We start from the raw sequence: 17,915 nt of genomic DNA, 5'->3' as shown, positions 1-17,915 counted from the left end.
ATTCCAGTGAGCACTCAGGGCTGATTTCCTTAAGAATGGATGCGTTTGATCTTCTTGCAGTCCATGGGACTCTCAAGAGTCTTCTCCAGCACCATAATTCAAAAGCATCTATTCTTCGGCGATCAGCCTTCTTTATGGTCCAGCTCTCACTTCCATACATCACTACTGGGAAAACCATGGCTTTAACTATACGGATCTTTGTTGGCAAGGTGATTACTTTTCAGCAAAATACACCCAAGCCAGCAGCTTGTGTTTTCCTCTGTAAAGGCAGCACACTTGGGAAGTGAATGAAATCATGTGGATGGGGAGGGTACTTGAACAAACATACACCTGAGTCCCAAGTGAGAGTGATCAGCATTTCTTCTTCAGATTGCTTACCAACAGTGAATAAGCATTCTTGGCAGTGGTGCAGCCTGCGAAGTACTGAAGCCTTAGAACTGCCTCTGCGCTTTGCCTTCTAACTTTCTTCAGACAAGGCCAATTGCCCTATGTTTCTTTTTATTTTTTTAATTAAAAAAAATGTAAGCGACGGAGGCCCTGTTGGCTCAGGGCCTGTTATGTGTGTACCCGCTGAACCTCACCAGAAGCCCCAATCCTACAAAACCAGGGAGAAGAGCCATCAATCCCAAGACTTCTATTGAACGCAAAGTAACAAAACCGGAAGAAACATCAATCTGTGGCACAATTAGTAGTTTACCTTCTAACTTTCTGATAACATCTAGAATGATGGCAAAGTTCAGAATGAATATGAAATACCACTCAAAGGGGAATATCTGTTTTTATTACATTGCACATGGGATAAGGTTTAAAAAAAAAAAAATCAAGACAGCACATTCATTAATCATTAGCCTAAATAGCACAGAGAGAATCTGGAGAAATAGTTTGTCATTAGATTACATTTGATTAAATAGGAAGCAGCCTTTGCACCAACCAGCTTGCACTATTCGTTCATCTAGCCCAGTATTGTCTGTGTTCTAACAGGGTCCTACTACAAGATCCTTTTAATGGGAGCTACCAAGAATCACACTTGAGACCTTTTGAGCTACAGAAGCTATTTAAATAGGTGTAGAAGCTGAGTGAATCTTCTACTGAATTTACCATGCAATTTTGTGCAATTCCATGCATGAAGGTTTTCTTAATATCAGAAAAAGTGTTACATGCTTGTTACTGGCTTTACCTAGGAAGTACCATGGCCTATAGTTTCAGTTGCAGTCCTACGCACCTATGAATTAAGTCCCATTGGACTTGACTAGAAGGAAGAGGCATCTTACTGGTTGGTGGACAGAATCCTAACAGGAGAGCACTTTAAATCATCACCCATTAGCCCATTAGACATCAGTGATATTCAAGGTTGAACAACTGCTCTTGCTGCCATGTAGATGTTAGTAACTCAGCATGGGCGATTTATGTTTTGGCATAAATCTTCTTTTCAGACAGATGTATCGGAGCCTGGCCTAATTTGAGAAGAAACGGTCCCACTTCCAAGTACAGGTTAAAGAAGTGGTTCATTTCAAATCAAGGTTGGAATCAATAGCGAGGCTTGGGGAAATGTGCTCTTGCCAAACTCTCTTCTGTGCAACTCCACATTTTCACTGGGGCTTCTTTCTTCAATCTACTCCATTGCAGTGTATATTGCAATAAATACTTTAAAAATAGGCCTCTGTGTACGCACAACGCATGTAAACAGTTGAAAGCAGCTAATGGTCTGAAGCAATGACATTTTGTTTTTAGAAGGATTTCCATTCATTATTACGCTTAGCAAGGAAATTTAAACACAGTAATAAGTAATTTTAGATCTCTGCTTCCATTCCTTAAAATGTTAATGCTGTTCAATTGCCAGTTAAATAGTACGCAAGTTATGCTTCTCCATTTTCAAAAGGGGCAGAATTTTACACAAGTGAAGAGTGATTTGCTGAAAAGAGGCTTGGTGGGGAAGCATGACAATTAAAAGGTGTAGAGAAAAAGTCTACCACTCAGCCGAGCTTCTAGGGAGCTTCTCTCAGCTGCTACTACAACTTCAGTCTGCAAAGACAGAAAATACCCATTAATACAGTAAAATTCAGTTCCTTACTCTTTTCTTTCTTTTTTTAGCGGGTCATTTTGCCAGGGCAAAACAGATCACCCGTGTACAACTGGGCACCATGCATAAGGAAGTCAGGTGATGATGCTTCCCACTTTCACCATAGTGGGGTGGTCTCCAGGAAGTTGTGGAACTGTCTTGGTTCTAAGCTACTTCCCTAGGGTTGTGTTGCAGGAAAAAAGCAGGCAAGGCATGGCCTCTTACCCAGCTGGCATAGGAGAAACACTCAAGTTATCACAAGTAGCCCATGATTCACCCTGCAGATGGGCTTGTGAAAACCAGCAGTGCTTGTTTGCCTACCTTTTCTCCAGATTTCACTGTGATCACAGCACTCCCAAATCTTGATTTTTCCTGCAGCAATAAAACTCCGGTTATGCACTGTTTGACAGGGTTAATGCTTTCTTTCTTCACTATAGTTATTTTCATTAACAGACCAAAGATCATCTTTAACACAACTCAACTCCCGTAAGCAGGGTCACCACCACCCACTTCTCTGGCAACAGATCACCAGTGCAATAATCCCAGCTAGTGTTTGCTACAACCAGAGAACAAGTGCAATGCTGTGAGCATGCTTGTTCAGGACGCAAAGATACCTACTGAACAAACCGCTCCATGTCATTTGTGTGAATGATGAAAACCATATGCTATATACAGCAAGAGGAAAAATAGCTTAGGTCAATTGCAGTCAATTGGAAACTTTACAGCTAATCTTATCATGCCCAGCCTAATCCTAACCGTGTTTGCTTAGATCCTTTGAAATTCAGTGGAATATAAATGTGCTTGGGAATGGAGCCTAAGTTTTCTCAAGTGAAATTTGGGGTGATGGTTCAGTTTCCAAACCATTTAGCATCCTGTCCCTAATTGTGACATTGTAATCTTCTTCAGATGAAGATCCTTCCTGACCCCATTGAGTCAGAAATAGAAATTGCAAGAGATCCTTCATGAATCAATTCAGCTGTGTTTTGAACCCACCAAGGAAGTTTGTTGTTCGCATGGTTTCAGTTTTAATGGTTAAAACTGGTTAAAATGCATTAAGGACCCAATTGTTAGCCACTAATTCTACCCACAATTTATTTAGCCCAAGCAGCAATTTATCCTTTCAGAGTTTGGTTGCTCACCTCAGGAGAAATGATGACATACTGTGCCTGGAACAGAAAAAAGGGAGACTCACTTTGGTTTTTAAAGGTGGATAAATCAATTAAATGTACGCTATCTAGTATTTGCTCCACTGAGAATTATTTCAATATAGAAACACAGAAGTCAACTACTATGATGCAGATATTCATAAACTGCTGAGCAGGAGAAACACAAAGAGTTTTCAAATGTAAACACTTATTACAGTGGTACCTCTGGTTACAAACACTTCTGGTTACGAATGCTGCAGGTTCTGAGTTCCACTAACCTGGAAGTAGCTGCTCCTGGTTGCAAACTTTGCACCAGGATGTGAACGGAAATCGTGTGCCTCCAGTGCGCACGCAGCGGGAGGCCCATTAGCGAAAGCGCGCCTCAGGACAAGAACGGTTTTAGCTTAAGAACCGACCTCCAGAACGAATTAAGTTTGTAACCAGAGGTACCTCTGTGCTTTCGTTTATCTACCAAAGCAGACAACACCACAAAGACCTATAGCATTTGCTGTAGCATTACCCAGTCTTCAGGACAAGGCGAAGTCCATGATTTGCAGTTGTCTGTCACATGTCCAGAGGTGGTCTGGTTTCCACTAAATATGTAAACACGTGCAGCCTCTCCTCCAAACAGCCCAGATAAGATGTCTTTTGCTCGAAGAGGTGAGGTCACAATGATCTCATCTGCAAAAATTCGCAGCAGGGGGAAATATATCACATTGTACGATGAGACAAAAACTAACTTGCACTGGATATCCCTGTGCAAAAGCTTTGACCTTTAAAGACTTCATTGGATGCAGGCATACACAAACTTGGGTACACAATTACCAGACATATACAAGCCTGCTTTGTGTCTTCTGCTTCCACTATGGCTCCGCTGGATCCAAACCCATGTTGCTCCATGACAAACACCATAGTGACACAAAAAATATGCCTGGTTTAAAATAGGCATACCTAGCACCAATGTGTTTTTGGATTTTCTCTATGTCCGGGCCTTTGTAAGTGGTATGGTGTCTGCCACAGACAAATGCAACGAATAATGAAAACTCGCTCCATATTGAATGTGAAGCAGGCCTTAGCCTACAGACAATAATACAGCCAACAAGCCACAAGCAGGTGAATATGTGTTTTATTTTCCTCTCTCTTAATTCCTACGCCCCCCCCCCCTTTACTGTAGGAGTGACTAATGTTTTTTGGCCCATGAGTCGTCTTAGTTTTTGGCCACTCAGCACTCCACATACATTTTTGTACACACATAGAGCTCACAGACACAGAACACAGCACCCACTCCCCGTCCCAGTTGATCCAAACAGATCAACTGAGAATTGAGGTTGCCACTTCGCTCACACTCATCCAATAGGATGAATACAGAGGAGGCAATTTGCATCCCCATCAGGATGCTGGTCCTGGCAGAGAAATTCAAACCCCACCATCATTCCAACTCACCACCCCACCCCAGCCATTTTGCTGCCACCACCAACATTTGTGGATTTGGGGGTAAAAAAAAAAATGCTTGGGGGACCAGGTCAGGCTCAAGGGCTGTGAGTTCACTACCCTTGCTAGACTTCTAATCTTTAGAATTTCTGTCTGAGATCACCCATTTAATGTTCCCCACTAGAGTGCATGGAGCATCTTTTGACCCTACAATTCTTGGTGCTGGCCCAGGCTTGCAGGTACACTTGTATTTTGGCTTCTTTGTTTGGATTTCTCTGCTTCTTTCACTTTTTCTTCACTTTTTTCTAAATCAAGCTCATTTGTTCGATCTAGCCTTTCCTTCCTTCTATATATGCTTAAGGCTTTTAAAATTCTTGGTTCAGAATTTATTGTTTCACACTTCCTCTTTGTCCCCTTATTTCACCCTTCCTGTTCTTTTGTGTGTGTGTGTGTGTGTGTGTGTGTATCTCACATCTCACAACACCTAGTAATTTTAGGTGCTTCACAAATGAAATATGATACTGATTATGAGGATTCCGTTTTTACCAAGTCCATCATTGTTTAGGTCACACAGGTCCACGTCTCCTCCGAAGCGTGAAAATCTCCTGTCCCCGCTGAAAGTGCTCAGCAGAAATGGCTTGGCAGGGTCCGTCAAATCATACATCAAAGCAGTTCCTGCTTGGTGCAGCACTGAGCTTATAAATGCAATCCTAGATGCGCTGTCTGAAAGAAGCCAAGCAAGATGACGGGGGTCACATTGCTGTTCCTGGGAGATGGCAACGATAATTGCCAACATCCAGTCCTTAAAGCTTTGAAAATAGGAGAGCAACCAGGATTTTCCCCACCCCCTGTCAAGAGCAGGATTCTCTTGGAGTAATCTTTCAGCAGCAGACTGGCCCAGAAATGGCAGTGGGTAGAATCAGAGGTCTCTTTCTCTCCTAGTCCTCTTTTCCCTGCTGGTTAAACCTTCCCTGCTCTGCAATTCCCATGATGATTGACTCCAAGCACCTATTTAACTTTTAAACAATTGATCAGTCTTGTTGGTGTATTGCAGAAGTAAAACCACTGCAAAGAAAAAACTGACTCAAGGACAGTACTGCATACCTTGTGATGGTGCACCAACTACCAGCACTTGCCTGGGGATTCCTTCTACAGAAAGGAAGCCGGTGGCCAAGGATGAACCAAGTCTCCCCATTTCCTGTGTGTCAAAGAAGAAGAAGAAGAAGTTGGCACCATGGCTGGAGTCTTCCTTGTATGTTTTTATATTTGTCATTTCAAGGGGTACCAAAAAGACCTACCTTATCTCCGGTTAAGGTAAACCAGCTCTGCATGCTTGGTGGGATATAGCCGTATACCTTTCCAACAGTCATCTTGGTATCTCGTAAGACATAGCAGCTTAGACTACTGCACACGATGGTCAAAATATGAGGAACATTAAAAAAGAAGAAGAAGTAATTGCAAGAGATAGCACCACCACGGCAAAATATTCTTGGTTCAGAATCTAAAGTATCTGGAACGTGACGTCTTAATTTAAATAACAAGTCTTAATTGCAAGAGTTTCTGCAGGATTGCATTCCCCTTAAATAGCAAATTAATAGTTTGGGGATTCTCCTGGACTCCATATTATCTATAGAGATTTAAGTGGCGTTGGTGGCAGTTTAGGCTGGTTTACGGTCTGCCACTGTAGCTAAAGAAGGGGTGTTGCTTGAGTTACATATGCCTTAGTTCTATCCAGACTAGATCGCTGTAATTTTCTCTGCTAAGGGCTGCCTTTAAAAACCACTTTGGAAACGCCAACAAGCAGACACTGCAGCTGCTAGAAGGCTTGTGGAGGCCAGGCATTCATAGCAAAGCTGTACCAGATGCATTAGCTGTCTATTTGTTTCAGGACCCAGTTTAGAATGCTGGTATTGACCTTTAATGCATTAATTGGAAGGAATGCCTGCACCTATATGGCCTTGATCAGGCCTTAAGACTGTCCTCTTCCCAAGATTTATCAGACAGGTGAGCATAAGATCAGGGCCTCTCCAGTAGTGGCCCCACATTTTTGGAACTCTCTCCCCAAAGTAGTAGTGCATATGACCCAACTTTGTTAGTCTTTAAATGGACCATAAACAAATATTTATTTCTGTGTTTTATTAAATGACACACTTTCCCAAAGAGATACTGGAGAGTTTCTTTATAGGAGGATTGTCCCAAACTAGCAGAATACACTGTATCTAGTCCCCAATTCTCTCTCTTCCCCCGCCCCCCGAATATCCAGCTTGCAAACAAATAATAACATGCCAACAAATGGAGGGCCATGCAGACTGGGGGAAAGCTATGGCAGACAGAATGCAAGCTTTATGTTGATTAATACTGCTTTACATATATAGGTTGCATCCAACTAAGTTATACTCAGAGTAGACTCACAATCAATGGACTAGACTTAGTCATTTCTATTAACTGAAATGGGTTTACTTTGAGTACGATTCTAACATTGGACACATAACCAATTATCTTTAATGGTTGGGATACATTGTTGTAAACTGCTGTGTGAAACCTGTGTTTGAAAAGTGGTCTATAACTCATCGCCAGGGAGCATTAGGAAAAGAGAGGTATTTGGCTTGTTTGAAACAACCTCTAATAAGCAGAACAAGTATTAAAACAGTACACATTTAGAAATAATCCTAACCTACTGCATAGGGTTAGTTTACATTTAAAAGTGCACAATGTAAGGCTGGGTATGATCACATACAAACTTCTAAAATTAAGTGCAATATACCTTCTACAGTTTTTCCAAGAAGGACTGCTGATAAGCAGCAAGGTTGTATTTTGAAGCTGGACACTGCTGAGTGATGATCCAAACCACGCGTAATCCTTTTCTCCTTTTACTATCCAGTCAGCATCTGATAGGAACAGCTGGTCTGATAGACCAAACAAGAAACAGAGGATAACATACTGCTGTTTCTGGTACATATCACTTTGTGAAAGGATCATGGTCTTCTGGTTTGTTCAGTCATACTGCACTACCTGGATCATAATTCTTGCTATTCTTTAATACATTAAAACTAATGTTGAAACTTGAGTCAGATCAAATTGTCTCTGCAAAGATGCCAACAGGGCAGGGTCAGTTCAGTTCATCAAGTGATGCAGCAGTCCTATACATGCTTACCAGGGGGTAAATATTCAGTAAGACCAGTGGCATAGCGTGGGGGGTGCAGGGGGGCCCGGCCGCACCGGGCGCAACACCTGGGGGTTAGGGTTAGGGGGCGCAAATCCACGGGTTAGGGGGTGCAAATTACTTGCCTTGCCCCGGGTGCTGACAACCCATGCTACGCCACTGAGTAAGACATACTTCTGAGTTGGAATACATAGGGTTGCACTGTAAAACTCCCTCTAGTCTGTTTTGACTCAGAAGATTATGGAATGGTATACAAAGCCTTCTGCATGAATTCATACTGGATCTTAGGCTGAGCGTCCTTTAGCATTAAAAGCATTGTCCGGCGTTTATTACCAGCAATATAACTTGGAGAAGGATTTAGACTATTACTGTGGTTTTGTCTTATGATGGATTTGAAAGGGAGCTAATAGAAGACGCAAGAAAAAATAGCATATGAAATAGCAGAAATAAATTCCAGCAAAAAAAACAAAGTCACCTTGGCTGCTTCTATTGAGAAAAGAATAAAACGAAGCCACAAATCCTCTTTGCTTCCCACCACCAGCTGCGTAAGGAGAACCAACTACGAGATCATTGTTTCCATCACCATCAAGGTCAGCTGCCAGCAGTGACCAGCCAAGGTTACAGTATATTTCCTGCAAAAGGAAACTGAGATTTTAGTAGGTCTTGCAATACTGGAGTAGGTGCAGGGCATTAAGTTGCACCTCACTATCCTTCAGTCTGTCTGGAAGCCTTGTATGCCTGAGCCCACCTAGTACAGTCTGTCGGGCCTAGTAGTTGCTTGTCCAACTCAAATCAGTTTTCAGAGTCTCTCTGAGCTTGTGCTGCAGCGGCTATAAACTGAGAGGAGGAAGACTGGAGAACAGAAGGACAAGGAACCTGCAAACTCCAGATAAATAGTTTCTCTAAACTGAGAGAAAACTAACAGTAAACCATCACTTAGCAGAACCATGGCTGAGCAAGAAGACAACTCAAGGGCAGAGCTGATATGTAGGAGATGGAGATAGTTTTGGGAGTTCCTTTCTGCCTAGGACAAGCACAAGTCAAGGCCTGTGTCTGACACTATACAGGAAGGTGTGTGTTTTTTTGTCAGGAACTGAGGGAAGAAAGTGATTTTCTTTCTCTTTCTTTCTTTCTTGTGTGAACTAACAGCAGTCAGTCTTGAAAGACTGTACTATAGACCCTATTGCCTGGAGTATAAAATGGGCCAATTGAGTTGTGTTTCACCAAGGTAATCTTGGTGAAAATTGGAGAAGAAAGGAAGACATCTTGTTTAGCACCTGAATCAATAATGAAATTTCAGTAAAGCAGCCCTACTACAAATCCTCTCACACCACCCGGTCCATGATGTAAGTAACACAAGATGACTCAAGGAAATGAGACAAACCACACAGGACAGTGTTTTTGCAACATTCTTTTGGATGGCTGAATGAAAAAGCTACAAATTTTGTATTATTTTATTGTTGTTAGCCGCCCTGAGCCCGGCTTCGGCTGGGGAGGGCGGGATATAAATAAAAAATTATTATTATTATTATTATTATTATTATTATTATTAATGTTCGGGTGGCAATATCTTGGCTTCAGACAAGATAGGAAGAAGTGTTATCATTGCATCAACAACCCCTTTGATTCTCCTTCCACATAAGCAAATGAGGAAGTATTCTGTTAACTACAGTTTCCTGTTTCATCTAAAGCAGATAAATATGATTAACAGCTTCAGAACACGCCAGGATATTGAGCCATAGTTTGAAGTTGGCTTGTTCTGAAACCATTAAGCATAGTTTCAATTTAGATGGATCAGTAAACTATAATTAACCAAGGAATTTCTTGTTTGTTTGCTCATACACCTGCACAAACTTCATTCGTGCAAGATTCATTCGTATCATGGTTTATTAAGTCCAAATGTGGCCCTAGTACACACAGAGGAAATACAGAATCCTTTTTCTTCAATCTTACATCATTGTACTTAACAGTGCTTCATAAAAGTACAGGAACAGTTATTGGCACACATTGATACACACAATGACATTGATTTAACATATTGTGTGCCAATGAAGCAATAATAAATCTATTATAATAGAATCCACATGTATGTTTATTCTGGATAGATCTAGAGAAACCCTAGATTTAATTTCTTATATGTTTGTATTGCATTTCATCAGCAAACTTACTTGACAAGCTATGGTGACATTTGGTAGGCTGTGGAAACCTTGTCCTCTATTGCCAAAAAATACATATACAGAGCCCTGGATCAACAGAAAATAAAATTTTAATAGGGTATGAATCAAATCCAGAATTTTTATTTAATTTTTTAAAAAATTCAATTTCACCTCATCCTTTCATCTTCACATGAACCTGTGTGTCCAGGTGTACAACTGCAATCTAGACTAGTCTAATCATTCAATTTGAGATTCACAGATATTGGCGTTCACAAAACAGGTTGGTCCTAAGATTGTCAGTCAGATGATGCATCTGCTATTCTGTCTGCTTTATTTCACTTGGGCCATGCTAACGTCCCCTCTTATGAATCACCCGTATTTACTAACCTGCACTAACATTTTACACTGTAAAAATGCCACACACACATATTCTTACCCTGTAACTGAGTTCCTGTGATCCTACAGACGGGGCTCCCACTGCTAGATCCAACACACCATCTTCGTTGAAATCTAGAACTGCTACTGCAGAACCAAACCTTGCGGAAGGCTTAAAAAGAAAGAAGCCTACATCATTATGGCAGTCCAACACCCATTTTAAAAGATTATCTGTCTTTTTAAGGAATACCTGCTCATATAACGTTCAGCACAATTGCTTAACATTTTTGGATTTTTTGTTTGTTATTTAGCTTTTTTTTTAATTGTGACAAAAGACTGTATTTTAAATATGTACTTTAAACCCAGCTCCTAGTTCAACACTCCATTCCACCATGCAAATATAATACTCAGGAGAATGGCCAAACCCTACTACTTTCATTTAGCTCATATAGATCCCCAGTAAAGAGTCCTTAATAGTTTTAAGCAGCAACGCTCTTTATTCACAGTGGACTTCTATCTTTAAGTGATATAGATTAGAAATGAAGTTGATGGCATTGCTAGTAGAAAAGAAGATGCCACCAGTCTTTCAGATGACTGGAAACACAAGCAAAATGTTTTCAATGACCAATGTGTGACTTGTTTTCCTACCTTATTCCCCTCCAGAATACAATCTGCTTCCTGGTCTAGGTCCAAGTTTGCATGAGGCAAACCTGATTCGTTGCCATAAACAATATATACACGGCCTATCTGAATGTGTCCCAGCCGGCTGTATCCGGGTGCTCCTGCTACCAGGTCATCGTAGCCATCCTGGTTTAGGTCAGCAGAAATCAATGCCCTGCATATCGAGTGAAATAATTCCAATTACTATTTTGGTTTACATTTGTTTAAAACCTCCACATTTTCATTTGCAGATTTTCAATTGTCTATATAAAAGTGTAATTGCCGTGGTGGCCCTGAAGAAAGGTGAGATCCAAAACAAAATCTGATTTAATTTTTTTATTATCCCAATCCTGTATCGACAGGATTACATGCCTTTAAATTGCAAATAAAATGGCTTGGGTCCCCCCCCCCCCAAACAAGATAATTTCCCTGCATAGTTATTACATGCAGGTAGGATAAGCATCCAGGAAATAGTATTGAGTCCATACAAGCTGATCTATAAGACAAAAACAGAATGGAGAAATCAGAACTCAGAACTCACCACCCAAGTCTAGCATATGGAGTTTTCAGAAAATATGAAGAACTGGGCTTGGTGACATGCTTTGGTGACCCTTGTGCCGTGACTGACAACACTCTCCTCAAACCTTTTGCAGTGGCACTATTGCTCAACTGAAGATAATTCTGGGGGGGGGGGGGAATGCATAAAGGAATATTCAAGCACATTCATAATTATATTTTGGTTGTTAAGCCAGCAAGGACCCAATTTATATTTAGTGCAATACACAAGACTCACTGCAATGAACAGGTGCCTCTACATTTGCAAACAGTTAGTGCTGTGCTGAGAATTTATCCTACTTTTTTGTTTTGTTTTTGCTTCATCATTGTCTGTGTCAATGAACGAAAAAAGAAATTGCATTAAAAAATTATCAAAAAGGAGAGAACGTTTTGGTGAAATTGTCACAGGGAGGGTGCAGGGTTTTATTGTCATGCTTTCCTCACCTTTGAAGTGGCCTAGGACATTTGTAATCATCCCGAGGATGAGGCAGATAAATGGAAGCCTCTTTCTCAGAGGAAGAATTTTTTTTGAAAAAATGGAGGCTAGATTTTGGCACATCACTACACAGCTACTGTCAATTTCATTAGATTTTTTAAATTATATGTACTACTACTACTATACACACACACACAGTGTTTTTTTCTTTAAAAATGTTTGGGGGTACTCTCAATTTCCTACTCATACTGAAATACTGCCCCTCAATGAGACCACACTTAGATTCACAAAATGTTCAGGGGTATGCTAAGGAGATAGTACAAGAATACTTGGCTAGTTTAGATGTATTCAAGTCTCCAGGGCCAGATGAACTGCATCCAAGAGTATTAAAAGAACTGGCAGATGTGATCTCAGAACCACTGGCAGTCATCTTTGAGAATTCCTGGAGAACAGGCGAAGTCCCGGCAGACTGGAGGAGGGCAAATGTTGTCCCTATTTTCAAAAAGGGGAAAAGAGAGGACCCAAATAATTACCGCCCAGTCAGTCTGACATCAATACCAGGGAAGATTCTGGAGCAGATCATTAAGCAAACAGTCTGTGAGCACCTAGAAAGGAATGCTGTGATCACCAATAGTCAGCATGGATTTCTGAAAAATAAGTCATGTCAGACGAACCTGATCTCATTTTTTGACAGAATTACAAGCCTGGTAGATGAAGGGAACGCAGTGGATGTAGCCTACCTTGATTTCAGCAAGGCATTTGACAAGGTGCCCCATGATATTCTTGTAAAGAAGCTGGTAAAATGCGGTCTTGACTATGCTACCACTCAGTGGATTTGTAACTGGCTGACTGACCGGACCCAAAGGGTGCTCATCAATGGTTCCTCTTCATCCTGGAGAAGAGTGACTAGTGGGGTGCCACAGGGTTCTGTCTTGGGCCCGGTCTTATTCAACATCTTTATCAACGACTTGGATGATGGACTCAAGGGCATCCTGATCAAATTTGCAGATGACACCTGTCAGGGGTTCAGGAGCAGAGGCACAGGGAAGGGAGGAAATGGAGAGCGAGGGGGAGGAGTCCGAAGGAAATGTCAGCGATGACAGCGGTCCGAGGTCTCTGAGTCTTTCCAGTGAATCGGATGATTCACAGAAGGGGGCTCCCATGGTAAGGGCAAGGGGGGTGCCTAGGGGGACACCCCAGGAAGAAGGGGCCAGAGGGGACTCAGAGAGCAGCAGTTGGAAATCCGGACCAGCGTCCACACCAGAGTGCAGTAGGGGGGAGGAGTCCCAGGCATCGGGATCAGGCGGCGCGCTGACAGCAGGAGAACATGAGGGAGGATTGACCACGCCTCCGTCGGGGAGCGAGGAAACGGTCAAGAGGAAGGTTGAAGGCTGCGCGCGCGCGCCAAGTTCAAATGTACAGGAGGGCGGCACTGTTGGCAGCCCGGATAGGGAGCCAGGTCCTAAAGCCCGCCGAAGAGAGAGGGAGGAGTCAGGGGGGTCAACGTCTGCGTCGGAAGAGTCCAGGAAGGAAGGAACCCCGGGGGGTAGCAGGACCCAGAGGAGAAAGGAGAGACGGAAGAGGTGGAGTAAGGCTAGAGTCTTAAACTGGTGTACAGGGGGCGGAGATTCAGATGGAGCCTCGCCGGTCTAAACCCTAGACGTAGAGCTGGGGCGCTGCGGCTTGAAAATGGAAACTGTACTTCAATAAAGACTTTTGTACATTACTACCGGCTAGCGTTGGTCCTCTGTGAGCTGGGACCAGGAGCCAGCTCTGACAACACCAAACTGGGAGGGGTGGCTAACACCCCAGAGAACAGGACCACACTTCAAAACGACCTTGACAGATTAGAGAACTGGGCCAAAACAAACAAGATGAATTTTAACAGGGAGAAATGTAAAGTATTGCACTTGGGCAAAAAAAATGAGAGGCACAAATACAAGATGGGTGACACCTGGCTTGAGAGCAGTACATGTGAAAAGGATCTAGGAGTCTTGGTTGACCACAAACTTGACATGAGCCAACAGTGCGACGCGGCAGCTAAAAAAGCCAATGAAATTCTGGGCTGCATCAATAGGAGTATAGCATCTAGATCAAGGGAAGTTATAGTGCCACTGTATTCTGCTCTGGTCAGACCTCACCTGGAGTACTGTGTCCAGTTCTGGGCACCACAGTTCAAGAAGGACACTGACAAACTGGAACGTGTCCAGAGGAGGGCAACCAAAATGGTCAAAGGCCTGGAAACGATGCCTTATGAGGAACGGCTAAGGGAGCTGGGCATGTTTAGCCTGGAGAAGAGGAGGTTAAGGGGTGATATGATAGCCATGTTCAAATATATAAAAGGATGTCACATAGAGGAGGGAGAAAGGTTGTTTTCTGCTGCTCCAGAGAAGCAGACACGGAGCAATGGATCCAAACTACAAGAAAGAAGATTCCACCTAAACATTAGGAAGAACTTCCTGACAGTAAGAGCTGTTCGACAGTGGAATTTGCTGCCAAGGAGTGTGGTGGAGTCTCCTTCTTTGGAGGTCTTTAAGCAGAGGCTTGACAACCATATGTCAGGAGTGCTCTGATGGTGTTTCGTGCTTGGCAGGGGGTTGGACTTGATGGCCCTTGTGGTCTCTTCCAACTCTATGATTCTATGATTCTATGATTCTATGCATCCCCCCAGGAAAAAAGCACTGTATATATGTACTATGTTATCAGACCCTCCTCTAGCTGTATCTCATGACCTCTTGAAAGAAAGGAGATCGTCTGTTGTCCAGTAGGTTAATTAAACTCCAACGCAGTGCTGCTAAAATATTGAGCCATTGTTACGATCTCTTGGCTGAGGCCAGTTTACATATTCTACTATACATTTTGACTTGAAGGTTTACTTGGAATCACATGACAGGCACCTACAGAGTTTCCCATAAGCTACAGTGAACAGAAATATCTCACTTCATACTGAGCGCTTTACATGAAATGCACAGAACAAAAAACTACTTCATATTACCTGAACATAATATATAGGTTTTTTGTGGGGTGGGGTGGCAAAGAATATGTAGAAGGCAACTTGCCAACAAACAAGGCACTGGGTGTCCAATGTATCTCCATATATATTTCTATCCCTTACCATTAATATCTAAATGCCAGAAAGACTTACTGCTGTCCAAGGTGGCACTTCAAAATAAACTCCTCGCTCTGTGTAGCTGATATTTTTTTCAACTGATTTGGCCATTGAAGAAGTCGTTTGTCTGTAGTGTTCAGTTTTGGACTGTTTGATTCTGTTGAAATAAGGCAATAACAATTAGACATTTGCTTCTGGGAACATAAAAATGGAATAAATGTCACTGATGGCCCTTTACAAGAGATTACAATGTAATAAGTGTTTTAGTTAAGTACAAAACTGGAAAAGTCCAAAGTTTAAAGCACAAAATGTACACAAAGGTTTTTTATGGACATTTTCTGGCAATACTCAATAGTTCTGTGCTTTAAGTATTTTTAAATTTTTATTAAACATTTGAATGATCCAATTTAGTATTTCACTCAAAACTTAGCCCATTGTGGTCTCTGGTGTATTTATGGTTGTAATTTTGGCAACACAAACTCTCCGTTTTGTGCTGACAAGTATATGCCAGCTTTTTACTAAAAAACTAACAAACCATTTCCATTTGTTCCATAAGAACAATCTTCTACAAGGCCAGAGGTAAACTTCTGTTTTTAATTAAGTTATTCTAACAATATTTTCAGGAGATCCAGCCAAATGGGTGGACCCCAACCAGGGATGCTATAGCAGTGGATTTCCTGCATCAGTAGTGAGCTGAACCAGCTACCATATTTTTCGCTCTATAAGACGCACCAGACCATAAGACGCAACTAGTTTTTGGAGGAGGAAAACAAGAAAAAAAATATTCTGAATCTCAGAAGCCAGAACAGCAAGAGGGATCGCTGCACAGCGAAAGCAGCAATCCCTCTTGCTGTTCTGGCTTCTGGGATAGCTGCGCAGCCTGCATTCGCTCCATAAGACGCACACACATTTCCCCTTACTTTTTAGGATGGAAAAAGTGAGTCTTATAGAGCAAAAAATACGGTACTTTTGGAGGTTTCTTCCAACTATACAGTATTCATCAAAGGAAAATCATAAATGAAAAGCTTCAAGTATTTGAAAGTTTGGTGATGCTGGCTGAGAACGTATCAGCGGGCAAGGTCCAAAGTTCTACAGTATGGCTTCCACTAATGCAGTGAGGCTGTTCCATCTTGCTTTTCCCACTTCCACTCCTACACCCCCCAAATCTGCTCTGGAGATTTCTCTGGAGATCTCCTATAGGAAATGCAAGAATATGGTTTTTTTTCTGATCTAGATGGTGGGCCAATTGCAACAGAAAGAGACATAGGATGTAGACGGCCTGAATTTTGTTTAATGGAATGAACATGAAAAAGACAAATATTGTTCAGACAACCAATCAAACTAGGCAGACATACGTTACGTCTTTACTTACATGACAGCATTTGTTTGTTCATCTTTACAGCGTATATACAAAGGATTCTCGGGAATAAAGCAGCCACTAAAGAAGAAATTTTCAAATAATTATACTAAATGCATAATTTTAAATACTGACTACTACTTCATAAGTACCCAGGGCGCACAGTACAATTCTATACCTCCCTGCTGCTCTCAGATACCAATCCTGCTACAACGTACAATGTTGCTAGATTCTGCACAGCAGCGCTCAAAATTTGTCGGAGGATGACCTGTGCCACAAACTAGATTTAATGAACGTATCAGAGCGCTCTGTAAATTAATAGTTAAAGTCTTTTATATATCAACCTTTTATGCTCTGACACACCCGCCCAATGATCCTATCCCTTCTTTTAGCTTCTTTTAAATTCTTATAGACTTTCATATTCACATTCTGTTTTAACACCTTTTAGCTTTCCAAAACATTTTTCAGATTTTAAATGACTGTATCCTACCCTTTTATGCTGGTTTATGCCCGTAATAAAGATCTGCATTGTATTGTATTAATTAAACCACACAACTATTCCTCTCTCAGAATTAACCAGATGTCCTTAAACTCGTTTTCTATAATTGCAAACATAATCAGCACTTCATATGAAATGTTAGAAGGCTAATGGGTGGCTATTACATGTGAATTATTATAGCGTCCACAGCTCAATTCACAACTTATCTGAACCATTTTTTTCAGATGAAAATATCTGCATAATTTTATTATTGGTTTAGAGTAGTATACCCTGGTCTAGAGAGGTTAAACCAGCACCTCACCTTGTTCCATTCTCTAACATTTGACTTGTTAGCTCAAAAATGTTATTTGATGAGAATGCCATATCATCCACACCACCGAGAAAATATTCATGGAATCTGTTCACCAAAAATGGGGACTTCCTGGCATAGATGGGGTAAAGCTATGAAAATGGAAATGCAAATTAATTAGATAGATGAGAATTTCAAGAGTAGCATTCAACAAAACTTTTTTCAACAAAAATACATTACCTTGGCGACAGTGATCATTTCGCCAAACCTGCAGGAGAAAGTACAGTATTCTCTATTTACCATCCGTGTAGAACTTTTCAGTGCACAAAACACTTTTTATATACACCTACGTGCTTACTTTGCTATTGTTGTTTTTTATATTGCCTTGAATACCTGTATATAAAGATAGCTGACAATTTAAATACAGACATAACACATACAGTTCTTAGCTGATTATTAAAATCACTGCTTAATAGCTCCACTGTTAATGGGGGGGGGGAATAATTAAAGCAATCCATATAAACAGTGCTTTTCTCTGGGGGGGACACAGGGGGACGCATACCCCTAAACATTTTGTGAATCTAAGTTTGGCCTCATTGAGGGGCAGTATTTCAATATGAGTAGGAAAATGAAAGTACCCCTAAACATTATTTTTTAGAAAAAAGCACTGCATATAAAAGT

At 41.4% G+C, this 17,915-nt stretch overlaps 1 protein-coding gene across 8 annotated transcripts in view; it reads right to left on the bottom strand.

Annotated features, from left to right (window-relative positions):
• Positions 1-759: 759 nt before the first annotated feature.
• The window catches only part of GPLD1 (glycosylphosphatidylinositol specific phospholipase D1), a 26,760-nt gene continuing 9,604 nt past the window's right edge, over positions 760-17,915 (bottom strand). For 4 of the 8 annotated variants that reach the window (XM_083449172.1, XM_083449176.1, XM_083449173.1 and 1 more), the window contains 17 exons: positions 17,475-17,502; positions 17,247-17,386; positions 16,462-16,527; positions 15,126-15,246; positions 11,531-11,670; positions 10,978-11,164; positions 10,391-10,501; positions 9,967-10,041; positions 8,274-8,430; positions 7,400-7,541; positions 5,934-6,039; positions 5,740-5,833; positions 5,182-5,358; positions 3,725-3,885; positions 3,199-3,225; positions 2,381-2,431; positions 760-2,022 (listed from right to left, as the gene is read on the bottom strand). In XM_083449172.1, coding sequence (XP_083305298.1) covers positions 1,945-2,022; positions 2,381-2,431; positions 3,199-3,225; positions 3,725-3,885; positions 5,182-5,358; positions 5,740-5,833; positions 5,934-6,039; positions 7,400-7,541; positions 8,274-8,430; positions 9,967-10,041; positions 10,391-10,501; positions 10,978-11,164; positions 11,531-11,670; positions 15,126-15,246; positions 16,462-16,527; positions 17,247-17,386; positions 17,475-17,502 — 1,861 coding nt within the window. In that variant the 3' untranslated portion in view covers positions 760-1,944. Of the gene's footprint in view, positions 2,023-2,380; positions 2,432-3,198; positions 3,226-3,724; positions 3,886-5,181; positions 5,359-5,739; positions 5,834-5,933; positions 6,040-7,399; positions 7,542-8,273; positions 8,431-9,966; positions 10,042-10,390; positions 10,502-10,977; positions 11,165-11,530; positions 11,671-15,125; positions 15,250-16,461; positions 16,528-17,246; positions 17,387-17,474; positions 17,503-17,915 lie in introns of all 8 variants that reach the window. The other 4 variants (XM_083449170.1, XM_083449171.1, XM_083449174.1 and 1 more) reach the window with 3 other exon arrangements.

The sequence above is a fragment of the Podarcis tiliguerta genome (assembly GCF_965153285.1).
Source record: "Podarcis tiliguerta genome assembly, chromosome: 7".
NCBI lineage: Eukaryota > Metazoa > Chordata > Lepidosauria > Squamata > Lacertidae > Podarcis > Podarcis tiliguerta.
The sequence above is the reverse complement of the archived record's forward strand: the minus strand, read 5'-3'. Positions and strand labels throughout refer to the sequence as shown.